Source organism: Octopus bimaculoides, chromosome 5 (genome assembly GCF_046866305.1).
Source record: "Octopus bimaculoides isolate indiv1 chromosome 5, ASM4686630v1, whole genome shotgun sequence".
NCBI classification, from domain to species: Eukaryota; Metazoa; Mollusca; class Cephalopoda; order Octopoda; family Octopodidae; genus Octopus; species Octopus bimaculoides.
Window position 1 is genome coordinate 5,760,675 of NC_142932.1, and position 12,808 is coordinate 5,773,482.

The following is a 12,808-nucleotide window of genomic DNA, read 5'->3' on the forward strand; positions in this document are numbered from 1 at the left end:
ATGATTTTAATATTCACATAAGTCAAACGGAATACGTTGAGGCAGATTTTTTATGGTTGAATGTTCTACCTGTTGCACCTGCTTCCAAGTCGGGTAATATTTCTCTATAGTTAGACATATTTTTATGGAATATTGGAAATGGACACCACTTGTCTGATGGTGACGCTCATTTACGACTATCTCTCACACTAACCCTACAATATTGTTTTAAAAATTAACAGCTACCTCATCAAAATCTAATAGCTACAAGATAATGCATGATTAGTTCAAAACAATGTGGATGAAAAAGCATTAATTTTGGCAGAATAATGTGAACACTAAAGGGTTAAATGGACCCCTGTCTTTTATTTTATTGACCTTAGAAGGATGAAAGTTGACATGTGCAGGATTTATATTCAACCTATCTTGGGTGAAAGGCAAAAGTCAACCGCAGAATGTAAAGTAACTTAAAGTAATGGTATTCATTTGTTCAGCATCTTTCCAAGTCTATCCTCCCACTGTATAATACTAAACACATATATATAAGACAGTAGCAAGCAACACCGGCATCTGTTATCTTTGTGTTGTTGGCAGTTGCCACAAAGTATTACCGTTGCAATGACAACACCACTACATTAGTCATTCAATGAGGATCTTTATGCTAGAAACAAATGACTACTTCGACATGTTTTACACACACACACACGCATACAAAGACGTGTGCATATCTATAGCTTTATGAAGTATATTGACTAAGGCGGGCATAATAAATAGTTCGAAATTACATTGTATCTAATGTCAGCTAAGAAACATAATCTTGTTTTAAGCCAGGACACTTTTTTTCTCTATCAAATAAAATTCTCTAAGTTAGTTTTAGTTGTTATAATAATGTATAGAATTTCAGTAAAATTACTTTAATTATTAGTTTGACAATGGTCATGACAAGTGGGACACACAGGCAAATTGAAGTAGTGTTTGAGACATAGATACTAAACAAACAGATTCAGGTTACTTTGCCATCCCTGGAATGTCAATGCTGTATATAAACTTAGGTACAGGTAATGCTTCCTTTAAGCTGTCCAACCACACAGTGACTCTATTGGTGCCATGCATGTGAAAATGTTGCTGTTCATTTTAATTTGTATGCACTTGATAAGCTACAGAAATAGTTAAATGTTTTGTAGTAGCTTTGAATTTAAAATATTATAGCTCAAAGCATCAAAAATTCTGCTTTGTGGTCGGTTAAAATTAGAAGGAACCCTGGGTATAAGATTACAGACCATTATTTAGACAAAAGCAGAATGCTATCAACACCCCCACACCCATATCCACAGGTATCAAATTTGTAGAGATGAAAAACAGTGGTTCTAAGGACACAATATTAGCAAGTAGTAAAGATCCAGTTTACAATTTGTTTGCAAAATATGTTATTGTAATCATGACATCTCTTATAGACTCCAAATTGAAATTATCCATGTGTTGAATGCCATCTGCTTATTGGTCCATTTGGATTGTATTTCTATCTTCTTTTGATCTTATTTTCTGCTTTATTCATCGAGGTTGGGACAATTATTAGCATGCTGGACAAAATGCTTAGTAAACATTTCTTTCCAGCTTTACATTCTGAATTCAAATTCCACTGAGGTTGACTTTGCTCCTCTTCTCTTTCATGGTTGATCAAATAAATATCAGTGGAGCACTGAAGTGGATGTAATTGACTACCTTCCCCTCCCCCCAAATTGTCCTTATAGTAGAAAGAATTATTCAAGGCTGTCCAGTTTTCTATTAGTCATTTGTATTTCTTGTTTGAAGTCATCTTAGTTTTTTTGTTGTTTTTTTTTTTTCAACAAAACTTTTTGATTTTTATAAATAGTAATTGCATTGTTTCTGGATAGTTACAAGCTATTTCTGTCAGCTTTCTAATCTCATTGATAACCTAATTTTCTATGTCTCTCTTTAGAAATAACAATCAAATAAGTTTTTAAAAATTAAGACATGAACATTAGCATGTGTAGAGCCAAGTGCTATGAGAATACTAACAATTACTTCACAGCTTTGGCAGTGGTGGTCACCATTGGCGAAACTTCAAAGTAACATGTCCATTTAACCATTCCATGCACCCTAACTCTCACACATTTGTGTGTGTATACCTATCAAAAGATATATGGGACATGTACATATGCCTTAAATTTTTCCTAGTGGGTTGCACAATACATTGACAGACCATCCATAACTAACTTTGAAAGTTTTATTGAAGTGATTCATTCATGAACTAATTTTAACTATTTAAATCATAATAGAACAAAACACTAGTGTTTTGTTCATTGGCTGAAATTCTACTTTCACACAAGATCTGACTATTGATGCTTCAATTTCTCTTATGCTAAAACCAGGATTAGAGTGTATGAGTTGCTTAACGAAGATAAGCTATTTGCCAATTATGAATCAGCTACATATCACTCAGAAACATTTTCAGTTACTGCTTGACCACTTTTCCCAAGACAAGAGCTTTGAACTGACAGTCAGTTTGAAGACTAAAGTGATTGTCCAGGAAAAGAATAGCTCACTAACACCACATTTATCATGACTATTACAGGCCACCCTCAGCAATCAGCTTTTTCTAAATGCCCAAAATAAGCCATATGTATTTTTATTGGTTTCAGTCAATAGCTTTAGTCTCCATTTCAGTCCCACTGCATGGCACCTTTGGTAAGTGTCTTCTACAGCACCAGCCCAACTAGAGCCTTAGGAGTAGTTTTGGTAGACAAAGAAGCCTGTTTGTGTGTATGTTTGTCTCCTTGTCTTGACATCATGTGATTGCTGTAAATGAATGTCATTCATTTCCTACAGTCTGTGAAAACCGGTAAGGGCTGGTGGCATTCAGACATAGAAAATCTTGTTTGTACTAACCACAATACTTCATTCTGGGTATTTATATTGACTGAGTTAACTCTTGGCATAAAGGAGTACAAATCAAGTAAGCATTTTACACTTGTATACACACTCATACACAATTATACAGATAAAATATCTGGAATACAGATGGGAGTGAGTAGAGATATCTGCTCTATAAAAATTTAATGAAGTGGATGCTAGCAAGTCAAGAAATTTTTATGAAATTTACATCCTTAATGATGAAAGTAATCATTTTCTAAATGACTGATTCTGATTAGAAAAGAAATTTCTTAGTCATTCTTATATCAATTGCCACTCTCTGTTCATTGACTAAAAAAAGCTATATTCACTCTATAGTGGTAGTCTTTCAACAATGGTTTCTTGAAGTCTGATAAGGTTGAAACATGTCTAAAGATATCACTATATTGCTAAAGATTAAATTTACTACTGTATTCCATATTAAATTAAAATTTCAAAACTCTCCTCCCCTCCCCTTCCCTCTCTCTCATACTTAGCCTAGGCATGGCTATGTGGTCAAGAAGTATTTTGCTTTCTCACCACATAGTTTTGTGGTAATTTCTATTGTATGGCACCTTGGGCAAATGCCCTCTACTCTAGGCTCAATAGACTATAAATGGAATTTGGTTGACAGAAACTATGGAAACTTGTGTGTGTGTGTAAACATGTCAGTATTTAAGAACTGTAACTTAGTAGTTCCACAAATAGGACTGATAGAATAAGAAGCAGACTTAAAAGTACTGGAGTCAGTATGATTGACTGAACCCTTGATTCCTTTAGACAATTGTTCTCGCCAAGAGCATAATTTTTAACAAAATTTCTTGAGTCTCTGTCATTGCTGTAGAAGGGATTGAACTCTTAATGTAATCTGTAGTGCTGCTATCATTGTGTTATCTGTTTTAGCTCAGTAATTTTATAGAAGGTAGAATTTCTTGCACCATAGTGAATAAAGAAGTCTAACACTTAAGTCATTTATTTGTGCATTAGATTAAAAATCAATTCCATCATCCATCATTTTGCATCTATTTTCCATCCTGGCAAGTGTCATGCAGTTCAAGGTTTTAATCGGAGGACTATACCTCATTTGGGCTTTCTTGTTTTGGCACAGTTTCTACAATTACTTCCCTTATCACAAATTACTTTACAAAGTGCACTGGGTACATTTTATCCTGCTACTAGAGGGGCTGTCATGGCCTCAGCAAGACTGGGTTATCTCAACTCTATATATCTGCTCAATTTATCAATCATTTTCCTGATTGTACTGGGTGCATTTTATCATGGGACTAATGAGATTCCCTTTTGCATATATCATCTGGATCTTTAAATTTTTCCTTAAAATGCCATATAAATTGCAGTGTTTTTATAATTAGAAATTTACAATTAGGTGGTCTTGTAAATTCTTATGACAAATAACTACATTTAAGGTTTAAAAAAAAAAAAAAAACTTCTTACCCAGGTAAGCAGCTTGATAAATTAGTTTAATCTACATTTCATTTATATTAGTTTTCAGCCAGGGCTTAGTATAAACTAAAAAAAACTACGAGAATTGGCTGACAAATTCAATTCATGAGCTGACTCTGAAGGAGTGATGCCAGAGCTGTGAAATCTTGCATGCATTAATTACTAACTGCTCTTATTAATAACTGCAATGTTTCTTTCCAGATAACTGACATCTGGCTATTCAAAGACTTCAAAAGTAACTAGTAGTGACTTGATATGATGAGTGGGTGACGTTATTGGGATATGTGTTAGAAGTTCTCTTTCCAAGTTTGGATAAACCCTACTTCATTTTGATATATAATAGTATATTTTATTCTTACAAACTCTAATATTTGTTGCCTGTTTATATCACACTAGTTTACTCTTGAAAATGCAAGCCATATCTCTAGAAATGGCAGAATTTGAATCAAAGGAGAGAAAAAAGACAAGAGTTGCTTTAGAAAGAGACCTGTTTAAAATATACAAATACATACATACAACTTGGACATAAAATAATAATAATGATGATGATCAAACATATTTATATATTCCTTTTCTCCATGTGAAAGTGTATAGCTTGGTAGTCAGAATGTTCAGTCATGAGTTCAATTCCTGAACTAGGTGAAGTGGGGGTACATTGTGTCCCTGAGCAAGACACTTCATTTCATATGATGCTAATTCAGCATTCTCTGCTCCTATCTCTCACATTCTGGATGGTCCACTGGGTTGTGGGTAAAAGTCTAAGAAGGTCTTTGTCAGCTCTCAACTTGTGTATGGTACAAGTTACCAAGTCATATTTGCTTGCATGTGACAATTGGCAATACTTTCTCCATATGATTATATAAGCTGACTGATATTTAGAAGATGGTGAATGTATTGTTCTGTCAGATGAACTTGTTTGTATTAACAGCTATAATCTGAAATGGTGTCAGTTTTGTCAGCTTGTTAAACTCTTATCCAGCTACCATCCTCTTAGTGCTATAAGCATCATCTCCACTAAATCTTATTTCATTATCCTATCCTATTAAACAGTATTGTTGAAAATAGATTCTCTCTAACATTAAAAGTAGGGTTCTCTAATTTGTTAACCCTTTTGAAACCAATCTGCCTGAAACCACCCAGTTATATGATGCAAGCTCCCTGATTTAAAGTAATTTAAATTAAAATCTTCCATCAAAATTTCATGCTAATTTATATTCCAAATACCAGCTTAATAGTGTCAGTTGTCTTAATAAATACTTCATTTTCAAAATTAAAACCAAGGCAGTGCATTTTCACATTAATATAGTAACTAAAGGGTTAAATCTAATTACAAGCACCTTTCTTCTATAGGCACAAGGCCTGAAACTTTGTGGGAGGGGATAGCCAATTACATCGACCCCAATACTCAACTGGTACTTATTTTATCGACCCCGAAAAGATGAAAAGCAAAGCCAACCTTGGCAGCATTTGCTCTCAAAACGTAAAGACAGACAAAATGCCGCTGAGCATTTCACTTGGTGTGCTAACAATTCTGCCAGTTTGCCACCTTAATAATAATGATAATGATAGGTTACATATTGTTGTCCTGCCATTCACCAGATGCTTTGAAATTTCATTAATTTTGGAAACCTAATAAATTTATTTCCACTGACCAAGACCATTTTTCTCCCTCTAAACCATTTACTTATTGTATTTCATTATTTTGTTCAGGATGGCTGAAACTGAAGAGTCTTGTGTACCAAAGGAGGGAGAAAAGGAAGAGGAAGATGATGAACCAGCTTTGAATTACCAACCTCCTGCAGAAAAGACAATTAATGAGATTCTAAAAGCAGATGAGGATGATGACAGTTTAGTAAGGTATAAGCAGAAATTGCTTGGTAGTGCTGCTGGTAGTACCAACATCATACTCTGTAAGTAATCTGGCTTAATTATTTAGCTCTTTCTTTGTAATACCATTCACTTTGTAAATGGTTGTGTTTTATAAATGAAGTCACCCTTTCTAAGTAAGGGTAGAAGCAATTTCATTACTGCCCTGGGATAGAGCACCAAGTTGACGGATCTGTTGTGTTCAACTAAATTCCTTAAAGATTTGGTTTTGTAACTTTTACATTGGTGCAGGCATGATATGTGGTTAAGAATTTTGCTTTACACCCACACGGTTTCAGTTTCAGTCCCACTGATTGGCACTTGAGTGCGTCTTTTGTTGTAGTTACAGGCTAATCAATATCTTGTGATTCAATTTGTAAATGCAGACTATCTATTCATGACCAAGTTTTATTGCTTGTATCTTTTTCAAAAGACGGAAACATCAGTGTATAATATCTATGTACATGCATTATCTACATAAATATTGGTGAGTCATCATAACCCATTCGATCATGAAAGTATCATTGATGAAAGAATTTGTGTTTTTGGTAGGTCATCCCATTCTTCTCTAAGCTATATTCATAGGAGTAGCACTTCAAGCTAATAAATACTAATTTAAGCCAATGAGAGAGGCTACTTGTGACCACTCAAAATAGTAAGTCAATCCTCATCATTTAATGTCCGTTTTCCATGCTGGCATGGGTTGGACAGTTTAACTAGTCCAGCATACAAGTCGCATGGTTACAACTCTGCTGGAATGCCTTACATCAGATGTCATCTTCTCTGTGAGTGTTCACCTAGACTCAAAAATATTGCTCATTAACATTGACTTCAGATTTTGGCACAAGGCCAGCAAGTTGGGGGGGGGGGGCAAGTTAATTACATTGGCTCCAATATTCAACTGGTACTCATTTTATCAACCTCTAAAAGGATGAAAGGCAAAGTCAGTCTCAGTGAATTTTGAACTGAGAACATAAAGGCAAATGAAATCCCACAAAGCATTTTGCCCAGTATGTGCCATGCAGTGGGACGAAACCCAGAACCATGTGGTTGGGAAGCAAGCTTCTTACCACACAGCCACGCCTATACTTTTTTCTTCCTTGTTACTTGGGATCTACCTTCAAGGCTGCTAGTTTTTATCCTATTTTCAGAAACTGGATTGCTTCAATATACAGCAGTATCTGTTTTATGGTAACAATTCTGCCAATTCAACACCTTAGATGCTCATTAATACAGGGTGCGGCAGAAATACTTCCCGTATTTTAAACTTTCACCTATGTGTTGCTAATGAACTTATGCAAGTGCCAATAATATTTTCATTTAGCTAATGAACAAAAACTGTAACCCTTTGTTTAAACAACAGTAAAATTAATTTTTCATAAATGTTGTTTCTTTCTCCTTTTGCCAACCTTTTCAAATGTGGGCGGTATTTCTGCCGCACCCTGTATTATAATAGTGAGTTGTTCCTGAGAGATGTGTTGTTTGTACTTAAACAGACTGTACTATCTAAAAATTAAATAGCAGTCTGCTGACCATTGATACAACACAGAATTATGCATCTTTTCTGAACCAAACTAGAGATCTTTAAGCTGTTCTGTTGATTGTGGTACAATGTAACGATTTACTGATACTTTTAAACTTTATTCTAGCTGTTGTTTTATCCCAAGCCAGTCCACATTGAATGCATGATTCAAAAAGGTTCCCATAGGTGGCAGTTTATCTAACCATAAAACAGATACTGTTGTATACTGAAGCAATCCAGTTTCTGAAAATAGGATCAAAACTAGCAGCTTTGAAGGTAGATCCCAAGTAACAAGGAAGAAAAAAGTATAGGCATAGCTGTGTGATAAAAAGCTTGCTTCCCAACCACATGGTTTTGGGTTTCATCCCACTGCATGGCACTTTTGGCATATGATTCTACTACATCCTCAGGCTGACCAAAGCCTTGTGAGTATATCTGGTAGATGGAAACTGAAAGAAGCCCATTGTATGTGTGTAGGGTGCAGTGAATAGACTGTCGTCTAAATTATGCAAAACTGAAAATAACATTGACATCTCAAAATTACATAAAAATATCTTGAAATACTAAAGAGTAAATTTATTCAATAAAATCGCCATTGGTTTAACTAAGACTTCCAGACAACTTTGGAATCTCCTGCAACTCTTCTGGATGGTCTCCTTGTTTAAGTTGGTTAATGCTGCCGTAATCTTTGCCTTCAGTTCATCTTTGGTGTTACAAGGAGTTTTGTTGGTCTCACGCTCAACTGCACCACACACATAATAAAGGGGGTTGCAGTGTTGGGAGTTAGGGGTGATGTGATCTCAGAAATTGTCTGACAGCCATGACTGGGTTCTCCTGCCTGTGTGACATGGTGTAGAGTCTGTTGCCAGACAGTCTTCTAGCAGTCACTGTCTTGACCCAGGGCAGCACAACCTCCTCCAGGCACTTGATGTAGGCCTCCCATGCTGAGTCTGAGGCCTTGTATGAAAGCATGATGTCACCATCACTAGTGATCAGTCCAAACATTATGATGTTGACTGGATGTTTGATTTTTATCGCTCTCAGTACATGTCCTCAAATTGACGCCCAAACACTCTGAAATGTTTATATTGGAGCTTCTGGTGTGAATGCCAAGCACTGTGGCATGTCGTTTCCAAATTTCTGGCAGACTGAATTGTCATGGTGCTGTTTTTCTCACAGACAGTGCCCAACTGAGACAAGCAATGTGCATGCGCAAACTTTAAAGTATAAAATGGCAACAATTTACCCATCGCACCCGGTATATATACACACACAAACATACACATATGTACACACATACACACACACACACACACATATATATATATATATAAAAAATGTCTTAGTCTCCCACCACCATCTGACAACTGGTGTTGGTGTGTTTACATCCCTGTAACTTTGCAGTTTGTCTAAAGTGACCTATAGAGTAAATATCAGGATTTTAAAGAAAAGAAAATACTGGGCTTGAGAGTCATTCAGCTAAGAAGATTCTTCAAGCCGGTGCCTTAGCATGATTGCAGTCTAATGACTGGAACAAATGAAAGATAAAAGATACACACTTTTCGTTTTTGTGAAGCTGATTTTTGCACAAATGTTTGAAGGCATTTTATTGCTTTTAAGTGTAGGTATTTTGACGTTGTAAAGGTTATGATATTGCTATTGTTGATGCTATTAATAATTACTCTATAGTATTTTGTAATTGATATTAGATACAGTTGTAAGGCAGCAAGCTGCCAGGATAGTTAGTGCACCAGGCAGAACGCTTGGAAGTATTTTGTCTGCTTTTACATTGTATGTTGAAATTCTGCAGAGGTTGGCTTTGCCTTTCAGTCTTTCAGGGTTGATATAGTAAGGACCTGTTGAGCACTGGGGTCAATGTAATTGATTTACCTTTTCCTCTGAAATTGCTAGCCTTGTGCCAAAATTTAAAACCAATATCAGATACAGTTGTTTGTTACTTTTTATCTTTGTTAGTTCTTTGAATTTTTGGCTGTGCGGCTATAGGTGGAGTGACACTGATTGAAAGGTTTGCTTCCCAACCACATAGTTTTGGGTTCTGTCCCACTGGACAAGTGCCTTCTATCATAGCCTTGGGTCAACGAAAAGCCTTGAGTGGATTTGGGAAATTGAAACTGAAAGTAGCTCATCTACTATAATAATACTCTTGTGTTTTTCTCTGTCACAACATATGAATGAGAAAGAAAGGGGTGATAGATGAATAAGGAAGTAAGGGGTTATGGCAAACTGGTGGGATGGTGAACATTTAATGCTGAAAAGAAAAATCAAAATGTTTCAACTCTGATTATATGTGTGTATGTGTACAAGGGAAGTCTGAATGTATGTGAACATTGACAAGTGTATTAACTTAATTTATCATTCATATTTATATATAAAATACTACAATTAGCCATCATTTTTGATGGCACAGGGCCAGTTAGTGTATATATATATATAATGTGTGTCTCTTTATCTTGATGTTGTAAATAAGTATCACTGTCCTACAAGCAGTGTCATTCATTTCCAATATTCTGTGAAAATATGTCTGGGCATGGGGAAATATTACTTTGTTCAGAAACAGGTGAGGGTTGGTGGCAGGAAGAACATGTGGCTGTAGAAAATTCGTTTCAATAATCTCTGATCCATGCAAGCATGTAAAGTTATACATTTAAACAATGATGATGATGAAGGTTATGTTTAGCCCCAGGTTGATATTACAGGATAATTAAAATCTCCTTTAGCATATGTATATCTATTTTTTAGCTTAAATGGTTAAAAAGATATTAACAAGTATGAGATCCTGGGTTTGATCCTTCTGACTGGCATCTTGAGCAAATGCCATTTTTATAGCTTTGAATCAACCCATATCTTTGTAAATGGAATTGGGTAGATGAAAGCTGTATAAAAGTATGAAAAGGTACAGCCTTGTCATGCTGATTCTGCCTAAGAATTTATCACGTGTTAATTCAGGAGCAGGTAATTCAGTTGATCAAACCACTGAACTCTCATAGTCAGTCCCAGAAATCCACCACCATCTACACTTGAGCACATAATTATTAAATCTTAGAATGAAGCATCTTGCTCAAGAACATATAAACGCTCATACACACACACACATACATATACATGTGTGTGTGTTTGTCCCTCACCACTGCTTGACAACCAGTGTTGGATTGTGCACATCCCTGTAACTTTGCAGTTTGTCAAAAAGTAATTCATAGAATAAGTACCAGACTTAAAATAACAAAGTACTGGGGTTGATTTAACTAAACCCTTCAAAGCTGCAGTCTAATACACACACACACACACACACACACACACACACACATACACACACAAAATGGTACACTGTGTGTGGGTGGGGGCTAGCATTTTTAGGTAATCAATATTTTCCCATCTTTCAATTATGACATTTTTCTAAAATATATGAATGATGTGTGTGTAATCTCAAAACATATTTGCAACATAGTAGCAAAAATAGTATTAAATATATATATAAACTAAATTAGAACAAAATGAAAATGTTAGCATTTAAATACTAAAAGGAATTTTTAATCACGTGTGTGTGTGTGTGTGTGTGTCTGCACATGTCAACCAACAAGGGTATCTCTTCCTTGGTTGTTTATGACTAACATGTTTCTTCAGGTTTCCCAAGCATTAGTTTGTATTTTCTAGATCTTTAAAAGTTACTTTGAATTTCTTAGTCATGTAGCCTGCCTGATGATAAGTCATATCGCATGGAGTTCACTTTCTGACAATTCGCCCATGTCTGCACTATATAGTAAAAATTTTGAATTTTAATCAAGAGGTTAATTTTGTGTAGTTTTTGTCCTGTTTTTATTGTTTTATCCTATCTAGCATGCCTTCTTTTAGCTATTTGCATAGATTAGTGCTCCCATGCTAAATTTTTATGGAAATTATTAACAAAGATAACTTATTAAGAAAATATTTTGGACATTGACACATTGTCGGTCACTTTTCTGCTCACTGATAACTCAGTGACTTACTGATTATTTTTATCCCAACAAAGATTTTTTTGATATATATGTTTAATATATAAGCATTGTATCCAGTTTAAATATTTTTATCTCAAAAAAATAATCACAACCTCTCTAAACATTCAACACCACCTTGTGAGCCCATAACACCTCCAGGCTGGAGCACGCTCTACCACCAAAGTTAAGAATCACTGCTCTGGGTACTTGAATTGAAGAAGTGTCTATGAAAAGTATAACTTCTATTCTGTTTGGAAGTATTTGCAAAACTTCCTGTTTCTAAGTCTTGTGTCTTTCATTCTCTTTCTCTTTCTTCCCCTTCTGTCTCCTTCCTCTTTTTGTCTTCTTCCCTATTGTTTTCTTTCCTCTTTCTTTCTCAATCTTTTTCCATTGGCTGTGGTCATTTTGGACCTCATTCAAAAGAAATCCTCCCATATAGTCAATAAAATCTCTCAGTCTAACCTTGATTTTCCACCCTCTTCATCATCACCATCCTAAAGGTGTAGCTGCTTTTCATCCCTCTTCACTTTTAAACTGATTTCTTGCATAAATTGTATTTTTTCTGCTGAACTCTGTAGATTCCAAGAATTTCAACCCTCTGGAATTCTTTCTCATTCCATCAATTCCTATATTTCATTAAACTTCAGTTTTAAAGCACTCCCTATCTCATTGGCCAAGGAAATGCCATTGGTTGTAGGCAAACATCACCACTTTGGATGAGAGCTATCAGTTTACAAATATTCAATGTTTAACCCTTTAGTGTTCAGATTAATCTGTCAAATGTAATGCTCATTTGTTCACATTATATGGAATTATTCAGGTTCAAGAGGGATGTCCACGATATTTGCTTGTAACTTTGCTAATTTTTTTACATACAGATTTGCAATTTTGTCAGTTACATAGCTATAAACCAGTGGTTTATAGTAATGTAATTTTAGCAGATCTTTCTGATTAAATGTTACTTTTATGGGCAGGTAAATTTAATTAACAGGTGTAAAAGCAATAACTTTATGTATAAACACTAAAATTTGAAATTCTTAATGCTTCTAACATGTTTGATTTGTTACTAAAATTA

General features: G+C 35.1%; 1 protein-coding gene across 2 annotated transcripts in view; it reads left to right on the forward strand.

Annotated features, from left to right (window-relative positions):
• LOC106882546 (rho GDP-dissociation inhibitor 1) overlaps nt 1–12,808 on the forward strand; it is a 35,244-nt gene that overhangs the window by 13,946 nt on the left and 8,490 nt on the right. For both annotated transcript variants that reach the window (XM_014933263.3, XM_014933262.3), the window contains exon 2: nt 6,064–6,263. In XM_014933263.3, the coding sequence (XP_014788749.1) occupies nt 6,065–6,263 (199 nt within the window). In that variant the 5' untranslated portion in view covers nt 6,064. The remainder of the gene's footprint in view (nt 1–6,063; nt 6,264–12,808) is intronic.